The sequence below is a fragment of the Oncorhynchus nerka genome, linkage group LG17, assembly GCF_034236695.1.
Source record: "Oncorhynchus nerka isolate Pitt River linkage group LG17, Oner_Uvic_2.0, whole genome shotgun sequence".
Classification (NCBI taxonomy): Eukaryota; Metazoa; Chordata; class Actinopteri; order Salmoniformes; family Salmonidae; genus Oncorhynchus; species Oncorhynchus nerka.
The window spans coordinates 13,661,233-13,681,966 of record NC_088412.1 but is presented as its reverse complement, the minus strand read 5'-3'; the positions used below and the strand labels follow the sequence as shown (position 1 = coordinate 13,681,966).

At 42.4% G+C, this 20,734-nt stretch overlaps 1 protein-coding gene and 1 pseudogene across 2 annotated transcripts; both read right to left on the bottom strand.

The window, feature by feature from the left end:
- Positions 1-449, bottom strand: part of LOC115144750 (protein RIC-3-like) — a 54,811-nt pseudogene extending 54,362 nt beyond the window's left edge.
- Positions 450-9,009: 8,560 nt separating this feature from the next.
- Positions 9,010-15,001, bottom strand: LOC115144745 (rhombotin-1-like). Of its 2 annotated transcripts, none has more exons than XM_029685789.2 (4): positions 14,473-15,001; positions 13,726-13,939; positions 11,859-11,984; positions 9,010-10,938 (listed from the first exon to the last, which is right to left on the bottom strand). In XM_029685789.2, exons 1-4 carry the CDS (start codon positions 14,492-14,494, stop codon positions 10,833-10,835), a joined length of 468 nt encoding a protein of 155 aa, XP_029541649.1. In that variant the 5' UTR covers positions 14,495-15,001; the 3' UTR covers positions 9,010-10,832. The 2 variants fall into 2 exon arrangements, with proteins under 2 accessions (XP_029541649.1, XP_064859054.1); XM_065002982.1 differs by having other exon boundaries at positions 13,726-13,916.
- Between the last annotated feature and the right edge of the window lie 5,733 nt (positions 15,002-20,734).

Here is a 20,734-nt window from a genome sequence, read left to right as displayed (position 1 = left end):
ACCCACATTCACGGTTGAAGCGTAGTCAATGTTATTTGAACTAAAAAAGATAAGTCGGTTGTGATACCACCCTATATGGATGTAGCTGGTCATTTCAAAGATAAACGACGATGCATGCATCAAAAAAGTAAATGCAAGTAAAAAGTAAGCCTACGCTCGAAAGATGTGTATCATTTTTAGACCGTAAAACTTACCCTCGGTCTGTGCACCCTTCTTCCCTCCGCCTAGAAGCATTTTCGGAAACCAGAAGAACAACGCAGAGCACCAGGCAAGATACGAGCGTAACGTTTTGAAATGTTGACATCGACATTGTTACATCCGCAAGGATGCTTTTGCAGAGAAATATTTTTTTTTTTAACTACAAGATTACACAAACAACTGAAAACACAAGAGGGTCATATAGATGATGCGTGTCTCCTCAGCATCATTCATTTGTGTACGCTTTCTTGTTCGCTAAAAAACGGAAGTGTAACATTTGTTGTAGTGGATGTACCTCTCCAGAAGATGGCGCCATAGAACCTTCATTTATTTCGACTAAATACATAGAAAGGCTTTGATGGCACTGCATCCCCTTGGTAAGAAATAGGCAAATATGGTAAAGTCGTTTTTAAAACTCTTTATAGCTGCTATAATTACTGACTCTTTGTGATAGATTAGTGGAGATTTTAGCATGCAATTCTTGGTGGGCAAAAACGTTTTTAGATGCATGCCAGCAAAGCCACTAAACAATGCATTAATTGCACAATAACGACAATGCATTAATTGCACAATAACGACAATGCATTAATTGCACAATAACGGCATCAAGCGGTGCCCACAAACTATTAGGGCCTATATAAAGCTGTCCCAACAGCAGAGCTTTCTTGTCAGCACCATGGAGTGAATCCTCACCACTGCTACACCTGGCTATCAGAAGAGCCTTGTCTGGCAGCGAAACAGTTCATACAGCCTTGTTTACTGCCTTTTTACAAAACATAGCTGACATGGTTGTCCATCTCTCCCTGGCATACATCATTTATGCAGACATTTTTGGACTCACCTTTTTGTGCGCGGTGGTCCTTCGTTGGCAAATTTTGTCATCAAAGAAAGAGTTACAATTCCGAGTTGGATGACAGTTCAAAATGTATTTTCCCAGTCTGAGCGCGTTTATTCCCGACTACCCAGTTGCAATGCTTGCGGTTAGCCACTGTCACCGATTCCTTCCAAACAAATCATTGTTCAATTTGCAATTTCCAGATTGTTGTGTAATGTTTATGTCCAACGACCGATGAGCACGATACATTTTATCTATAATTTCTCTTCATTTTTTCTCTTCATATGACAATGATTTAAAAAGGATTTGCCAGTAGATTGTAGACTTGATTTATGATGCTGACTGCTAGCTAAGATTTTGAAAGTAAGATGTTCTGTTCAATCAAAGCTACTGTAGATGACATCATTTTATCTGTGGCCAATGACCTTGAGCCTTCATGGAAGGGCACTTCCAATCGAAGTCTATGGCAGCAACCAAAGGGCTCACTTTCTTGATGTCTACCCTTACTAACGGAGGGTGACGCAGTGTCCCCATAAGTGACAGAACACTGAGCCAATAACGGTGCAATGCTCCTATTTTCTGCTGGCCTGCCCCATTACCACAGAAAGCACTGAGCTAGACTGAAACACCTGCATTTCGGAGCTGCCTCTTTGTATGCGGATTTATTAACTCAATGATATATATTTTTGTTGCATTGTTTGCAAACTGATATGTGACACGTATTAATGCCAAAATAACAGGTAAAACAGGCAAGGCCCCACCTGCCCTGAAAGACGGGCCGCCACTGGATTAGATAATGGTACAACCTGGGGAAAGACCTATACAGGTTCATAGGAACTGTCAACCTGGTGCGTTGAAGACTTGGTTGGGACTTTTATCAATTTGATTTGCTCACCCCCTGCGCCCTCTCGCCTCCTTATGAAAAAGGTCAAAGTTAATCGAGGACAGTTGGCGAAAGAGAGTGAACATGGATGGAATTGTGCTTGCTTGAAATGAGACGGTCCTTCCCCACTCGCACGTCATTAGTCAAATTATGTTTACAGCAGGAGATCCCAAAATAAATGTGTAAACAAGTTAAGGTAGTTGTGCAAGACATTCTATAGATAAAACAATACGTATAATATTGTTTTTAAACTTGTGCATGTTTTTCTCTGACAAAACAAAAGCTGATTCAAAGGGGGTGGCAGATTTAAAACTATTCTGCAATAGGATACACACGAGTATCCTTGATGAAAGGTGGCTATCGAGGAGGGGAGGGCACTCTTCCGTTTGCCTACTAAAGAATTGACCCACTTCTCGATCACTTATTGGTTCCGGGTCACGGAGGAGAGAGGGCAGGAGAATGTTTTACAAACGAGAATCTCCCTTGGTGTCAAGAATGTGCACCATCCGATCACCCACTCCGTCACTACTTAGTCTGTAGATTCGCCCAGCATACATTGCCCCATAACATTCATTATGATATCAATTATATACATTTGCCATGTAGATACGAATAAACCACTGTTTGTGAATTTTTTGAGAAACTAAGCCACCCTGGGACCATGTAGCAGTCGTAAGGACATGACATCAGCAGGTTGACGTGCTCAGAGTGTAGATTTATTTACAGGTCTTGGTGATCCAATGGTGAAAGCCCCATATCATATAAAATATACAAGTTGATTTACCAAATATACACTGGCAATAGCCTAAAAGAAATAGCTTCTGTATCAGGCTTAAAGACATGCTCCGGTACTTTCGCAACTAGTAAGTATTTTTTAAACCTCCCTCTTTGTGCTGTATGTGTCAATGTGTAGTTCATACATGCATAATCTATGAGAAAATTACTGTTTTACCTCAATTATCCACAAAATCCCTAGTTTGAAAGCGACTGTTTTCTGAAAGCTGTGTATTACCATTTTCCCTACATTTCCCCTCATGTGGGCCAACCCTCTAGCAATTCGAGTTTTAGCCAATGTGCTTCAGCTCCTTGGCATTTGATGTAATACATCATTTTCTGGGACCACTTTTGGCTGGTGGGTGCTACTTTCAGAACTACTAGCTAAAAAGTATACAAAAGTACAGAGGAATCCCTTTAACCTGTCCTATCTGAATGGACACAGGTAGAGGGCAAAACTGTACATCCTCCCCTTGAGAAACCAAATCGAATCTGTCTAGTATAAGCACTTAGCCCCTCCCTTGGTCCATACAATTACCTAATTGGCAATTACAACTAATAAACTGCTTCTACAATGTAAAAGGTCATTTCTACATACATTTTTACATCCTTCTTAGTCATTTTGAATGAGTTTTAATGATATTTCATCACCCTTTATAAATGGAGAAATCATTTTATCTTATTCAATATCCTGACTCCAGGCCACGTAGCCTATTTATATGCGCGTTGAAAGGCGCACGCTCCTATTACGCACAACCAGAATGACACATAGGACATAGGACACAGACACAATAAACTCCGACATAACCTCAGAAATATAAACAAAGGAAACAATACATTGAATTAAGTAAACAGAACGTCTCATGAGTCTTGCAAACGCCCATGTGCACAAGAAACATAGCCCCCACAGAAAAGGCATTATATGGGGTTAAATGAAAATCTTATATCAAACATGAAACAGAAATGTCTAAGGGTTGCAATAAACGGTACAGGGATGAAAAGCTTGCAATTATTGTAGGATTAGTTGGAATATAGATTTACCACATATGCATTTAAACGTGTGAAAGCAACAGCAAACATTTCAACATCGGAAAAAGCGGGAGTTTGGAGAGCGCGACTTGCGCAAGTAATAATAAATGTTAACATTCAATTCCAAATGCAAGCTTCATAAGTAAATTTCAAGCAATTTTGACATACCAAAATACCAGTAGGCCTAACCTCATTGGCCTAACCTAACCTCAGATATATTATTGAATAATGTCGCGATTGAGCAAGTGGAGGACACTAAACTAATTGGTGTAAACATAGTATGCCGCTATCGTGGTCAAAACATAGCCTCAATGGTTGCTAAAATGGGAAGAGGTCTGTCCATGACAGGACAGACCTCTACCTTCTTGACATCTCAGTCAACCAGACAGGTCCTAGATAATGTTTCACAGGGAATAGTAGAACATAAAAGAGAGCGGCACACTAGGAGCTCAGATGCAAAAATGTCATTACCAACGTTTCGACAGCCAAGATGTCTTCACAAGGAATATTACCCATGTGCAGCAAATAGGGACAGGTAAAGTAGGTACAGGTAGGGACAAGTAAAATAGGTCAATTGCAGTTGGTCCAGAACAAAGCAACATGTTCTCTCCTGACTCAAAGTTGAGGAGAGATTGATTGCATCACTATAACTGACAATAAATAAATAAAAGGTAATAACTGATGAAATCAGAGCTCCTGTGGTTGACCATGTGGTCAACCATGGGATGAGCATGAGGGAGGCTGGGTAACGGGTTCGTTATACTGTTGCAGGTATCATCCGGATATTTAGAAATGAGAACCGGTAAGTTACTGTTAGTGCTGTAGTCTTACTGGTACAGGAATATGTACTACACTTTCACAATGAGAAGGATCTATCACTTAAACCACTCACATGTTTTTACAGAACTACAAGAAAACCAGTATCTGGTGGAAGAGGTCGACTGTTCACCCCAGAGCAGGAGACCCACATTGTAAATATGGTCATTGCAAATAACTGCATCAGACTCAGAGAACTGCAGGACCACATAATGGCAGATAACACCATATTCCAAAACATCAACAGAGTGAGTCTCTCTGCACTGTCTCGTCTACTGAAACAGAGTGAGTCACTCTGCACTGTGTCATCTACTGAAACGCAATAGAATTAGGATGAAGCAGCTGTACAGCATCCCTTTCGAAAGAGACTCAGACCGTGTAAAACAACTGAGATATGAATATGTGCAGGTAAGCTATACTGTCCTACCATTGGTACTGGATCTAGAAGTGTATGGTGCTACATCATATTGACTGATCCCTTTCTTTTCCTACTGTACTACATTGTTTGGTCTTGTCTCTTTCAGAGAGTCATGGAGCTAGAAGCAGATGCAATGCATCATGAGCTAATATATGTGGACGAGGCAGGTTTCAACCTTGCAAAAACAAGGGGCCGCGGCAGAAATCTCATCGGACACCGTGCCATCATCAACGTCCCGGGACAACGTGGTGGCAACATAACGTGTCCGGCTATTAGTCAAAACAGCGTCCTTCACCATCATGCAATCCTAGGCCCATACAACACTGCACATATTACCACATTTCTGGACCCCCTCCACAACAGACTAATCCCTAATGACCAGGGGCCAGAGCAGCCCAGGTACATTATCATCTGGGACATTGTTAGTTTCCACCGGGCTGCTGTGGTCCGAAATTGGTTCACAGGTTTTTCCCTTTTCATCGCAATCAAATCTCCCCCATACTCTTCGTTCTTGAATCCTATTGAATCATTTTTCTCTGCATGGCGTTGGAAGGTGTATGATCGCCAGCCCCACCAACACATACCCCTTCTACAGGCAATGGAGGAGGCTTGTGGAGACATCGATCAGGGGTCATGCCAGGCCTGGATACGGCACTCCAGGCGATACTTTCCACATTGCCTTCATCAAGACAACATCGCATATGATGTGGATGAAGTCTTATGGCCAGACCCACAAACTAGTAATAAAAACAGATTTAAAAAAAAAAAACAACAGATAAAAGAACACCTTATTGCACAAAGGGGACTGTGAAGAGACATAGACATTTTCTATATATATATAGTATTGTAATTTGCACTGTATGATGTATTACATCTAGATATTGTGTGTACTGATGTGTAGGCTGTATGTGACGTTTTAAATGTACATTATGTATACTAAATAAAAGTATAAAATGCAACATACAACAACTCTACTGAGTTACAGTTTATATAAGGAAATCAGTCAATTGAAATAAATTATGCCCTAATCTATGGATTTCACATGACTGGGCAGGGGCACAGCCATGGGTGGGCCTGGGAGGACATAGGCCCACCCACTTGGGAGCCAGAAATGCTCACTAACAGGGATGTAAACAGATTCGTGCACACAATTTGAGTGAAATAAGCTTTTTGTGCATTATGGACAATTCATGGGATCGTTTATTTCAGCTCATGAAACATGGGACGAACACTTTACATGTTGCGTTTATATTTTTGTTCAGTATAGTATGGTCCTTGACTAATAATGTTCTGTACTATGTCATGTTTCATGCGGACCCCAGAAAGAGTAGCTGCTGCTGTTGCAGCGTCTAATGGTGATCCTAATACAGTGCCTTGCGAAAGTATTCGGCCCCCTTGAACTTTGCGACCTTTTGCCACATTTCAGGCTTCAAACATAAAGATATAAAACTGTATTTTTTTGTGAAGAATCAACAACAAGTGGGACACAATCATGAAGTGGAACGACTTTTATTGGATATTTCAAACTTTTTTAACAAATCAAAAACTGAAAAATTGGGCGTGCAAAATTATTCAGCCCCTTTTACTTTCAGTGCAGCAAACTCTCTCCAGAAGTTCAGTGAGGATCTCTGAATGATCAAATGTTGACCTAAATGACTAATGATGATAAATACAATCCACCTGTGTGTAATCAAGTCTCCGTATAAATGCACCTGCACTGTGATAATCTCAGAGGTCCGTTAAAAGCGCAGAAAGCATCATGAAGAACAAGGAACACACCAGGCAGGTCCGAGATACTGTTGTGAAGAAGTTTAAAGCCGGATTTGGATACAAAAAGATTTCCCAAGCTTTAAACATCCCAAGGAGCACTGTGCTAGCGATAATATTGAAATGGAAGGAGTATCAGACCACTGCAAATCTACCAAGACCTGGCCATCCCTCTAAACTTTCAGCTCATACAAGAAGACTGATCAGAGATGCAGCCAAGAGGCCCATGATCACTCTGGATGAACTGCAGAGATCTACAGCTGAGGTGGGAGACTCTGTCCATAGGACAACAATCAGTCGTATATTGCACAAATCTGGCCTTTATGGAAGAGTGGCAAGAAGAAAGACATTTAAAGATATCCATAAAAAGTGTTGTTTAAAGTTTGCCACAAGCCACCTGGGAGACACACCAAACATGTGGAAGAAGGTGCTCTGGTCAGATGAAACCAAAATTGAACTTTTTGGCAACAATGCAAAACGTTATGTTTGGCGTAAAAGCAACACAGCTCATCACCCTGAACACACCATCCCCACTGTCAAACATGGTGGTGGCAGCATCATGGTTTGGGCCTGCTTTTCTTCAGCAGGGACAGGGAAGATGGTTAAAATTGATGGGAAGATGGATGGAGCCAAATACAGGACCATTCTGGAAGAACACCTGATGGAGTCTGCAAAAGACCTGAGACTGGGACGGAGATTTGTCTTCCAACAAGACAATGATCCAAAACATAAAGCAAAATCTACAATGGAATGGTTAAAAAATAAACATATCCAGGTGTTAGAATGGCCAAGTCAAAGTCCAGACCTGAATCCAATCGAGAATCTGTGGAAAGAACTGAAAACTGCTGTTCACAAATGCTCTCCATCCAACCTCACTGAGCTCGAGCTGTTTTGCAAGGAGGAATGGGAAAAAATGTCAGTCTCTCCATGTGCAAAACTGATAGAGACATACCCCAAGCGATTTACAGCTGTAATCGCAGCAAAAGGTGGCGCTACAAAGTATTAACTTAAGGGGGCTGAATAATTTTGCACGCCCAATTTTTCAGTTTTTGATTTGTTAAAAAAGTTAATATCCAATAAATGTCGTTCCACTTCATGATTGTGTCCCACTTGTTGTTGATTCTTCACAAAAAAATAGTTTTATATCTTTATGTTTGAAGCCTGAAATGTGGCAAAAGGTCGCAAAGTTCAAGGGGGCCGAATACTTTCGCAAGGTACTGTATATACCAATGCTAGTAATTGTAGCTTGATACTCTATCGCTGGTGAGCTTGAAAAGTAAACAGCTAATGTTCTTGATCGCCTACATTTGTTGGAGCTGCATATTTATTACGCCAAACTCTCTCCCTACAATTTGACGTTTGCGTGCACCCGATCCACCCGACCTGTGTTGGTTGAACGTTTTCTGGTCTAATCAGAGGGCAGTGTGCGCATTCCTATAGCCAATCTGTTGCCCATTGTTTTTGCGATGGGGATGCTGCGGCTGCTTTTTTTCTGGCTGCGTGGAGAGGAGCCGAAGTATAGGGAGACTGTGCCCCAAAATGATTGACAAAACGTTACAAAACCTGGCCAAATCATTTCAAGTCATCTGTCTCAAGTCAAGTCCTGAGGCTCCAAGTAGTCTCAAGTTGTTTTATTTTCTGTCAAGTCGAGTCTCAAATCATAAAATGTGTGTCCAAGTCATGTGACTCGAGTCCACAACCGACTGGTTATAGTTGGTGGAACCAGCAAGAAAGAGGCCCAACTTGTGGCTATTGGCATAGCGTCTCTCTCCCTTGAATACAGGCGGTTGACGTCAACAACCCTCATCAAATATTCAAAAATATATTCAAATAATGAGATGTATCCACCAATCTAAAGAGAGGACTAGGCGAGAGCGTGACAGCTTGCCCTGCCACTTTGTGGACAACAACTCCCATTATTGGTCGGAGAGACAAGAATCTTGCCAGTATATCCTTAATCTTTGGTGGAACCACGGTGGAAGGACTGTATGAAAAGGAAATATCTGAGCCTGTACAGTATGGAGAGGGTCACTAATGTGAGAAGGGTATCACCTCAGACTGCTCACTGCCCCTCAAATGAGAGGCCTTGTATAAATAACACAGGTGTATCCAGATTTATCAATGAGCTATTTCAAAAAGGTCCCAGAGGCTTATATCATCAAGGTGTGGGTATCCTTGTTAGTGTATTCACACACAGATGGCCTGGATTATTAATTAGAGAATGTCCATCCTCTTATATGCTGCTGCCATCCAGCTATAAGTAAGTAGGGTGAGTGGTGAATACGTGAGTGCTCAAATAAAATGTCTTTATTGAAAGTCAAAAGCTGTGCAAACATAAATCATACTGCTGTTCATAAAAGGTAACTTAAAAACAAATATCTTCAGAGATTAGAGCATGTTAGTTATTACCCTTTATTAAAAGGGTCTGCACATCAGAACTCATTAGCAGCAATACCAGTGGACCTGCCTATTGTAAACAGCTTGCCCCCTATAAACAAATGAGTGCTGTGCCTTTCTCCTTAGCCATGATTTTGGCAGAACCATTAAAAGGTGAACTATGCAGAAATTGCGCCGCCATTTCCTGATTGATAAAATTCTAAAAGTTAACGACAAATCAAGCAAGTAGAGAAGGTATTGTACCATCTAAACCGCTGGAAACATTTTCCATTACCAAAAATATTGTATTTTCAACTGTTTGAAGTTGGTGTACAAAACCAAACGTAAAAGATGCAAAAACAAAACTTAAATGGGAAGCAAAAATAAATAAATAGTGCACTTAGAACAGCTCGACCACTTCTTAGACTTGCTTTCAATACAAAGACAGATCTATAACTCCCAGTTCTGGTCGCCCAACACGTAATATAATGCAGCTTTAATAATAGAGTCCAAACATATGGCTTTGAACTTCTTTTACTTACTTAAAAAATAATAATAATTGCACGGCAATGCTCATTAGTTCTCCTTCCTCGTTTCAGTCAATGAGAGCAATATATCATGCACAAGGCCGCTTCATTCGCTAATAACTCTGTGGTGAGTCTACCGTCGAGGACAGTAAGCATAGCAGAAGTCAAGGCAAAGTGGCATCACCGTTGTCGCTGAGCATCGGGAACTGGGTGTATAATCCTGCACTGTCCACAACTGTCAGTTGGGGTGTATTCATTAGCACACTGTAGCAAAACATTTTGCAACATAAACAAGAGTTTCTTATTGAAAAAGTTCAAGTACACTACATGGCCAAAGGTTTGTGAACATTTGTTCGTCAAACATCTCATGCCAACTTCATGGGCATTAATATGTAGTTGGGGCCCCCCTTTGCTGCTATAACAGCCTCCATTCTTCTGGAAAGGCTTTCCACTAGATGTTGGAACATTGCTGCAGGGCCTTGCTTCCATTCAGCCACAAGAGCATGTTGGGCGATTAGGCCTGGTTCGCAGTCTGCGTTCCAATTCATCCCAAAGGTGTTCGAAAGGGTTGATGTCAGGGCTCTGTGTAGGCCAGGCAAGTTCTTCCACACCGATCTCAACAAACCATTTCTCTATGGATCTTGCTTTGTGCCTGGGGACATTGTCATGCTGAAACAGAAAAGGGCCTTCCACAAACTGTTGCCACAAATTTGGAAGCACAGAATCTTCTAGACACGTCATATCAGGGCAGAAATATGACAAACTGACTTGTTGTAAAGGTGGCATCCTATGACGTGCCATGTTGAAAGTCACTGAGCTCTACGGGCCAGTCTACTGCAAACAGGCTGAAATAGCCCAATCCACCCATTTGAAGGGGTGTACACATACGTTTGGCTATGTAGTGTAGGTCCTTCTTCCATTTGGTTCCTAGTGAATACAACCCTGATGTGATGAGAAGAGGACTGTCCGGGGATACCGGTAGGGAGTAGTGTCCACTGGCGTTAGCTAGTCTCTGACCAGCAGAGAGCAGTAGAGCCTACAGAGAGCCTGACCAGCAGAGAGCAGTAGAGCCTACAGAGCCTGACCAGCAGAGAGCAGTAGAGCCTACAGAGAGCCTGACCAGCAGAGAGCAGTAGAGCCTACAGAGAGCCTGACCAGCAGAGAGCAGTAGAGCCTACAGAGAGCCTGACCAGCAGAGAGCAGTAGAGCCTACAGAGCCTGATCAGCAGAGTTTCCATTCTGATGCCCCCCCTCGTAGTCCAGCTGGCACAGTATCATGTTGTTCTTCAGGAAAAACTTGTCTCCCACGCAAAATCTGCAAGACACACACACACACACAAATTAGTGCCTTCATTTAAGACCAATGAAACTTCAAGTCCTTAAAAGCAGTAGTCATTGGGTAAAGGAAATTAATAGACCTCCATACAGTGTGCTGCATTCCATACAGTATGCTGCATTCCATACAGTATGCTGCATTCCATACAGTATGCTGCATTCCATACAGTATGAAGGCCTACTGCCACGTCGTGGGAAAGTCAGTTGCACAATTGAATGCATTCAACTGAAATGTGTGAATCAGAGGTGTGGGGGAGGCTGCCTTAAACCGGCGAGCAGTTGTGGGTTAACTGCCTTGCTCAAGGGCAAAAGTGCCTTACTCTACCTTGCTGGCACAGGGATTCGAACCAGTAACTTTTTGGTTACTGGCCCAATGCTCTTTACCGCTAGGCTACCTGCCGTACCATATACAGTACCTCAATTTCAGGCTCGAAAAAAGATTTGACCTTGTTCCAGAGAGTACCTTAAAGCATTCATACATTTTGATTGTTTGGTATTTGCTGTACTTGCTTCAAGACCAAACTCTTAGCTGGTTGTTTGCACCATTTTGTCTGACCTCAAATGCTCACTAAGAGGCCATACATTAAGTCCCTCTTATAGGCTAAAAATGTTCCAAAAGCACCAGGCAGTCAAACAGATACCCAACATGCCTGTTACTCACATAAACAAGCTGTTTACGGGATCTATCATGATTATTTTCCTTTCGGGGTCACTTGATGCCTGCTTTCAAGGCATACACAGTATGTGGGGTGAACTGGGATTCATTCATTAGGCACCAAACTGAAGAAAACAGAATGAAACCGGGAGGGAGCACTTGGGACTCAATTTTTGTTTTCCATTGCAAAACGTGTTCCGTTGTGTGCCCTAATGAATATAGCCTTGAGGCTCCCCTCATCTCACCTCTGGCTGCACAGCTGGCAGGCAAAGCAGTCCAGGTGGTAGACGTTCTCCCTGGCTCTCATCACCATCTCAAAGGCCGGGATCACCTTACTGCAAGCGGCACAGTTCCCAGTCATCCCAAAAAGCCTGGAGGTGGTGGAGAAAGAGAGGCAATGATGTGGGTTGTCTGCATTAGGAAACACCAATTAGGAAATAAACTTTAGTTTCTCATTGGACAAGTTCAGATTCTATCCATCTCCTCCTTTCACTACGTTTCATGACAACTGAACACGACCCAGGTAGCCGACTGCTTTGATAATGCGTTAACTAGGACTTGATGTATTATCATTTTATTCATATGTTAAAAAAGTAGCATAGGGTGAAATCTTCAGTGATGGAAGAGAGCTTTGAGAAGAACCACATCCATGGGTTGAGTCCCTCATAGGATCTACAAAGAGCTGCATCAGAATGTCAAGTCTCACAAAACATGATAGTGCCATAGACCAGTGGCAAACGAGACTACAAGCAAGCAGGCCTAATGAAGCCTAACGAAGGCAATGCTAATGGGGCCTTGGTATGCACCTGGTGTTTCTCCTTAACAAGGGTATGGGCCTTAATGCTAATTCCCCACTAATGGACCAATTAAAATAAATCACATGGTTTTAATCCCGGCCTTCAAAGGCTTTCTCCCTGATCGTCGCGATGACGAGGAAAACAGGAGGCAATTTAGCCAATTTAACTGTCAAACTGGTTTTCCCCTCTAAAAGCAATGCAGCTAATGAGAGACTTAGCTTCAACCAAATCCAGCTGGATCTTACACATGAGACTTGCACTTGAGTTGAATGACTGGTAGTGGGCTAAATATATTCGCAAGGGTTTCTATAGCAGCAACCCCAGAATAGTTCTGAGGGTTTTCTGTGCTCGAGTGGATTGATGTATATGAAGAGTTTATTTCCAAAATGAGTTATCCACCAATTTTTCACATTTGTGTTTCCCCCCCACATCATTAATTATAGGTACCTTCATGTGTGTAAAATATGACTATTCTTATTTTTATTCATAGAGTTTAGATGCAAAAGAAAGTGTAATTTTCATATACAAAACGCTATATTGTTTAGCTGGAATGGAATATTGGTATCCTGTATATTTGACTGTGATATGTGGTGGTCTCACCTAGATATCTTAAGATGAATGCACTTACTGTAAGTCGCTCTGGATAAGAGCATCTGCCAAATGTAAATGTTTTACATAGAGATTGGATTATTTACAAAAACATTGTGTTCCCATTTGTACATTTCTTCATTATAAAATGTTTTATTGCATTTCATAATTTCTTTAAAACAAAATAAGCCAATTTACCAACATTTATGAAAATGGGTATAAAGTTTGTTGGAATGAAACTCTTCATTAAGGAGTTGAAGCCATAATAATTCATTTCCAGGTCTGTCACTATAGTTGTATTAATATTTGTGCTCCTCAAACTCTACTCTCTATTTTATCTGCTAACCAAAACATGGAGATGCTGTTATTTTTGCCTGTTCTGCCCCCTTCACCAAACTGAGGTAATTTGCCTTAAATCAGAAGATGACCAGATAGGAAGGAGCAACATGGCAATAGTTCTATCAATTGGATGTCTAGGTTGAGACAACACCATTATTGCTTACACCCATCCCTACAAACACAGAGGGGTAGAGGCTAGATTGGAGAGGATTGAAGGGTTGGATCGTGTTCAGTAGGGTACGCAACGTTTTAAAACATTTCGCAATGGAAAACATTTTTAAAAAATTAGCATTTCATATTGGAAAAGTTAATATAGTCTCTCCCTGTTTCTGTCCATTTTCTTCCATGTGGTGCCTAATGAACACAGCCCTGGTTTGAGAGTCCTTACCTCAGGTAGTCCTTGTGACAGAGGATGAGGTTGGCTCTGGTGTAGAGGGTGGAGCCCACATCACCCAGGCGACAGTCACAGCAGGCACACTTCAGACAGTCCTCGTGCCAGTACCTGTCCAGAGCCTCGAGCATAAAGCGGTCCATGATCCTCCGGTTGCACCCGGCGCAGACCCTCTGCTTCCCTTTGGACTGGAGAGGCACAAGGGAGACACCTACAGACAGGCAGACACAGATTTGGAAGTAGGCTACAGTACAGCCATCCCTAACCCTCTCAGTTACATGACCAAGGAATATTGTTTGGCTACCATAACTTTCTATGGTTCTCTCAGGGCTATCATTATCTCTTGGTCACTTCTAAATCATATTTTGGTCTTAAACATGTTCTGACTCTGATGAATGAGACCCTTTCTGGTGCTATATGGCCAGACTGATCCGGTCATAACACAATCATTTCAATGTGAATTAACATTTAAAAAAATAAAAAAACTGATTTAGTGAGTTTGTGGTGGAAAAAGTTCTGGCTATCCCTTTAATCCAGTCCCAATGACCAAAGAGACATGGTATTTGCCCTTGCTACATCCCAAAAGCCTTCAGATTGTACATTCATATCACATAGGCTACATTCCTAATTAGGCCTACATGTCGAAGACACAGACGGACAAGGAAATACAAGTCTGTGAATCGTAGACCGACCGTTCGAGCATGAGTTGCTTAATAAATGTAGACATCCAAATCAGTAACTCACTTTCCTCCTTGTCAAACACCATCGTTCAGACGGCGATTCGACTCCGAGAAACCTTCACACGGCAGCGACAACCTCTCAATGTCCCCCTCGACGTTCGGACGCAAATTCTCGCTGGTCGACGCAAATGGACTTAGATTCTCTTGAAGGTGATCGTATCAAAGGCTTCCAGCTCCGCTAGTAGGAATTGAACGCTTGCAACGATATCAAATCTGACCAGGCATGATTATATCCATTATAACCCTTTCATGTTGGCAAATTGGGCTATAAGTAAAAAGTATATTATGGCATGTGAAAAATAGGCAAAATAGTCCATAGATGTCAGTGGATCAATAATCCTACTTCTCCCGCGATATCTACCAAAAGTGTCAGGTTGTATTTCAATAGCTCTGGTGTTGCCACAGCACTTAGATCCATTATACTTAAACGCATCGGATCAAGCGTTTCAAAGTAGTCTACGGTCAACCTCGGCGTTCTGCCTCTCTAGTTGTGCCAATGCTCTGTAAAATGTGCACGGCTCTCATAGACCTACGTGTCCCCGCGCGTGCTAATTATATAAAGTCATTATGCTCCGATCTGATTAGTGGCCCCTCCCCCTCTTTGAATCAATTATTCAATACACACTCTGCCTGTGCCTAAGTATTTTTTTTGTATAAGCTTATTCAAGGACACCAATTACCCTAAGGGCACTTCTCTCATTACTGTAATTTGAACAGGACACAAATGCATTGCCCATTGGGAAGTGTGTGTGTGTGTGTGTGTGTGTGTGTGTGTGTGTGTGTGTGTGTGTGTGTGTGTGTGTGTGTGTGTGTGTGAGCTACTCACAAGCTTTTAAGCAAAGCTCCATTAGGCAAAGATTTTCACTTCATGTCTTTGCTTTGAAACTTCACCAGATTCACAATTGAGCATTGAGAGCCTTCAATCTCTATCCGCTATCCTTTATTCTCTACCCTTCAACCTCTATTCTTTATCCTCTATCCTCTATACTTGATCCTCTATCCTTTATCCTCTATACTTTATCCTTGATCCTCTATCCTTGATCCTTTATCCTGTATCCGCTATCCTTTATCCTCTATCCTTCAACCTCTATTCTTTATCCTCTATCCTCTATACTTGATCCTTGATCCTCTATCCTTGATCCTTTATCCTCTATCCTTTATCCTCTATCCTTTATCCTCTATCCTTTATCCTTTATCCTCTATTCTTTATCCTCTATCCTCTATCCTTTATCCCCCAACCTCTATCCTTTACCCTCTATCCTCTATTCTCTACCCTTCAACCTCTATTCTTTATCCTCTATCCTCTATACTTGATCCTTGATCCTCTATCATTGATCCTTTATCCTCTATCCTTTATCCTCTATCCTATATCATTGATCCTTTATCCTCTATCCTTTATCCTCTATCCTCTATCCTTTATCCTTTATCCTCTATCCTTTATCCTTTATCCTCTATCCTTTATCCTCTATTCTTTATCCTCTATTCTTTATCCTCTATACTTTATCCTTGATCCTCTATCCTTGATCCTTTATCCTCTATCCGCTATCCTTTATCCTCTATCCTTTATCCTCTATTCTTTATCCTCTATCCTTTATCCTCTATCCTCTATCCTTTATCCTTTATCCTCTATCCTTTATCCTCTATTCTTTATCCTCTATTCTTTATCCTCTATACTTTATCCTTGATCCTCTATCCTTGATCCTTTATCCTGTATCCGCTATCCTTTATCCTCTATCCTTTATCCTTTATCCTCTATCCTTTATCCCCCAACCTCTATCCTTTACCCTCTATCCTCTATCCTTCAACCTCTATTCTTTATCCTCTATCCTTTTTTCTCTATCCTCTACCCTTTATCCTCTATCCTTTTTCCCTCTATCCTCTACCCTTTATCCTCTATCCTTTATCCTTAGCATCTATCCTCCAACCGCTATCCTTTATCCTCCAACCTCTACCCTCTATCCTTAACCTCTATCCTTCATCCTCTATCCTCTATTCTTTATCATCTATTCTTTATCATCTATCCTTTATCCTTCAATCAATATCCTCTTCTTTTTCCTCTATCCTTTATCCTCTATCCTTCAATCAATATCCTCTATTCTTTATCCTTTATCATCTATCCTCTATCCTTTATCCTTTATCATCTATTCTCTATCATTTATCCTTTATCCTCTACCCTCTATTCTTTATCCTTTATCATCTATCCTTTATCCTCTATCCTTTATCCTTTATCCTCTATCCTGTATCGCCTTTCAGCCCTATTATCATCTGTTCGCCTTTTCACAAGTTACACTTAATTTATCAAACAAATTAGACTTAATTTATGTATAAAACTCAAATCCACCACCAAACGGGGTCGTATTCATTAGGACACACCATAGCAAAACGTTGTTCAACAGAAAATGAAAATGTGCCTTTCTTATTGGACTAGTTCAGTGTTCTTCCATAGTTGGTGCCTTATGAACACTGACCCAGATAAATACCACTCATTAGGAATGAATGAGGCATGAAAAATAGTCTTGACTCCTCCTGACATTCCTCTAAATTAACACACACCAATTACCCAGACCATTGATGGTATGCTCTTGCCTTTCATCTGGGGCCGTATCAAACATCTCAGAGAAGGAGTGCTGATCTGGGATCAGTTCCAACCTGTCTATGTAGTCTTATTCATTAGGATCTAAGGCTGCGTTCACACAGGTATCCCAATTCTGATCTTTGTTTCAGTAATTGGTCTTCAGACCAATTAGATCAACTCTTTGGTCAATGATTTGGCAAAAGATCAGAATTGGGCTACCTGTGTAAACGGCCAGTGCTATCTTGGATCCTTGGGACGTCCGACTCTAATGTCATCCCATTGCTAGAGGACTCCTGATATCTCCAGTGATAAGTATAATTTTACAGGTGATTGTTGACACATCAACCAGCATTAAGCGGCAGGGAAATTTGTGACTGTTGAGTTTTGGTAATCAGTGGCTATATTGGAGAGGGTGTAGTTTCTCCTCTTTTAGGCAATCAGCAATTGGTAGCGGGAGGAGTGCTCTTAACCTCTGCTAGGCAAGTAGCAATTAGTGTTAGTTCTTTAGTTTTGGCCGAAACAAAGACAGGTCTGCGGAGTTGGAAGGACGGACAGATGGACGGACGGGCGGACTGACGGACTGACCAGACCAGACCACACCACTCTCACTTGAGAATCATGCCTTGTTATTTACAGACTCATTTTGCTCTTTGTCAACTATGTGTGTGTTTTCTATACCTGTTCGCCCCTCTCCCAGTAGGCTTTACAGATGCTTCCCACCCCTTGGCTGCAACCCTTCTTATTTAGTGTACTCTGTGTGCGCAACCCATGTGGAATTTCTGGTCTGGCAGCGTTTGAATCTGCTTGTCTGCAGTCAAGAATGCAGAGTTCATCTCAGCCTATGTTACCCTTCAGTCCCTATACTTCTTTTTTTTTACCCTGATGGAGACATGGATCACCCCAGAGAACACTGCTACTCCAGCTGCTCTCTCTCCATCTGACTACGCGTTCGCTCATAGTCCGAGAGCATCTGGTTGTCATGGTGATGGCACAGGGCTACTAATTTCTCCTAAGTGGAGACTTTCTCTTTCTCCCTCACTCACGTGTCCATTTCATCTGAATTCCATGCTGTCACTGTCACTTGTCCACTTAAGCTTAACATTGTTGTCATCTATTGCCCACCAGGTGCCTTTAGTTTGTCCATGAGCTTGCCACCTCCATAAGGAAATGTTCCTGATGGCTCACCTCCATTGTCAATCTCCCGACATCTGCCTTCGATTCATTTCTTTCCACCTCTTTCTTCCCCTCCTTCTTTCGACCTAACCCTTTCCCAGTCCCCTCCCACTCACAAGGCAGGCAATACCCATGACCTCAACTTTACTAGAGGCTGTTCGCCTACTAATCTCTCTGCAACCCCCCTCCAAGTCTCTGCTCACTATTTTGTTTCCTTTTCTGCCTCCCTTTCCTCCAACCTTAACCACTCAGCCCCTACCCAGATGGTCATGTGCCATTGTAATCCTTCTTCACTCTCTCTCTCACTCTCTCTCTCTCTCCTGACTCTGCCTCTTCAACCCTACTCACCTGCCTTTCTGCATCCTATGACTTTCACTGTCCCCTTTCCTCCTGACCGGTTTGGCTCACCCCTTCTGCTCTGTGGGTGAGTGACTCATTGCGAGCTTACAGAACAGGGCTGCGGGCAGCTGAAGAAAATTGAGGAAAAATACATTTCCGGAGGACCTATCATTCTTTCACTCCCTCTCTACCTTCCCTTCCTCCGTATCTGCTGCTAAAGCCACTTTCTATCACTCTAAGTTTCAAGCTTCTGCCTCTAACCCAAGGGAGCTCTTTTACCACATTCTCTCTCCTTAATCATCGTCCCTCTCTGCGGATGACTTTGTCAACCACTTTGAAAAGAAGGTTGACGACATCCGTTCCCCATTCACTCAGCTTATTAAGTCCACTGGTCCGACTCACACAGAACTACCCTACATCTTGACCTCTTTCTCCCCTCTCTCTCCAGATGAAATCCTCAGACTAGTGAGGTCTGGCCACCCTGACAACCTGCCCACTCGACCCCATTCCCTCTTCCCTTTTCCAGACCATCACTGGAAGCCTTCTACCATTCCTCACTTCCTTCATCAACTCATCCCTGACCACTGGCTGCGTCCCCTCTGACTTCAAAATGGTCAGAGTCGCTCCCCTCTTCAAGAAACCAACACTCAACCCATCTAACGTCAAACTACATACACGTGTCCCTTTCTTTTCTTTCCATAATACTTGAGCTCTGACCACCACCTGAGCTCAACCTCAACAAAACTGAGCTTTTTTTCCTCCCGGGGAAGACCTGACTGCTCCAAGACCTCTTCATCATGGTTAACAACTCCATGGTGTCCCCTTCCCAGAGATCAAAGAACCTTGGCGTGACCCTGGACAACACCCTGTCGTTCCCTGCAAACATCAGCAGTGACTCTCTCCTGCAGGTTGATGCTCTACAACATCAATAGAGTATGAACCTACCTCACACAGGAAGCGGCACAGGTCCTAATCCAGGCACTTGTCATCGCCCCTCTGGACTATTGCAACTCAATGTTGGCTGGGCTGCCCGCTTGTGCCATCAAACCCCTACAACTTATCCTACCTGGTGTTCAACCTTCCCAAGTCACCCTAGTCCTCCTCACGCTCCACTGGCATCCACTACAAGACAATGGTACTTGCCTACGAAGCAGCAAGAGGAACTGACCCCCCACCTATTCAAAGAGTTTCTTAAATAATCCCATAGTAACCCCCCCCCCCCCCCCCCAACAGGTCTGATACGTTGATATGAGTTGTCAAATGAGAAGAAAGCACAAAATCCTTATTTTGATATATCAATACTAATGTTCTGAATAGTGTTGGTTACGGTTTGTCTATTCATAGAGCCATTGTGCAGGACCATTAGGCTAATTGTACTAATGGGTCGCCCCTTACATAAGAGGTGTGTGGGTGGCTGTGGTTAGTGCCATCAACTGTCAGCTCAAGGACCTTTTTACTTTTTGCCATCTGCTCCTTCAGTGCTGTCAATAGCAGGACCACACACAGTCAGATGGGTTCCCTTCATAAAAAATATCTGTTGGATACTGACGGTTATCAAAGTGGACACCCTAGTTTATACCAAACGTATGCATGGAAGAACTATATGAAGCTACACAAAATACTGTTGCGGAGCAAAACTACGCAGAAGTGTGCAGCCACGCAATTCATAACTCAATGCAAGAATGCAGGATCGCCGTTTTGCGTATAGCGCTCTTGCATTGCATATGTAGGCCTAGGGTGTAAAATGGTATCTATCTGCATTGGGGAAATGATTTTTGTTACTTAAATAACAATTCCTTTCAGCCCATATGTGTCATCCTATGTTGCACACTCACTATCCCTCTGTTTAATTAGGCCATTTTTGTCCTAACTAACATGGAGGTGGTCCTGAAGTTCATCTGTCGACTGTACACTTGAGGACTGCAGTGGTTTTATCTCAGAGGAGGTAGCCTACCTTCCATTAGTTTTCTGTGGGGGAAAACTAACTACATCCACAAATGTTCCAGTTCTAAGGGAGGTTAAGCGATCTGGAGGGATCCAATCTCCTGCCTATTCAACTGAACAGAGTTTGAAATTGGGGATGAGATGTGGTCAGCGACTGTGACATGAGAGTGGGCTAATCGATGGCCTTTCTGATTGGCTCCCTTACAACATCCTAGCAGTTCCCGTGGGTTGGCTA